The 290-nt window shown below is 68.3% G+C and overlaps 1 protein-coding gene across 1 annotated transcript in view; it reads right to left on the bottom strand.

The window, feature by feature from the left end:
- The window catches only part of LOC119592824 (rootletin-like), a 148678-nt gene that overhangs the window by 111385 nt on the left and 37003 nt on the right, over positions 1 to 290 (bottom strand). The window contains exon 2 of the mRNA XM_037941730.1: positions 61 to 221. Within this exon, the coding sequence (XP_037797658.1) occupies positions 61 to 221 (161 nt within the window). The remainder of the gene's footprint in view (positions 1 to 60; positions 222 to 290) is intronic.

The raw sequence follows: 290 nt of genomic DNA, 5'->3' as shown, positions 1-290 counted from the left end.
GACACCCCCCCCCCCCCCGCGGCGGCGTCCCCGGAGGAGCGGCCTCCCGCACCCACCCACCTGGCAGAGTCCGTGGAAGCCGCTCTGCGTAGTCTGGAGGGCGAGGTCGAGGAGCCTAGGTTGTGCGTGAGGAGGTTTCGGAGCCTCGTGGACACTGCCTCCCCCTCCCGCACAAGCAGGTCCAGGTCGCTGTCATGGCGCCCGACGCTCCCACTCAGACGCTGGAAGGGAAAGGGGGAAGGGTTTAGTTTCGGTAAGGGCGCTCGGCTCTCTCGGTCTGTCGTCTCTTC

The sequence above is a fragment of the Penaeus monodon genome, chromosome 31 (assembly GCF_015228065.2).
Source record: "Penaeus monodon isolate SGIC_2016 chromosome 31, NSTDA_Pmon_1, whole genome shotgun sequence".
In the NCBI taxonomy this organism is placed as follows: domain Eukaryota; kingdom Metazoa; phylum Arthropoda; class Malacostraca; order Decapoda; family Penaeidae; genus Penaeus; species Penaeus monodon.
This window is presented reverse-complemented; position numbering and strand designations above follow the sequence as displayed.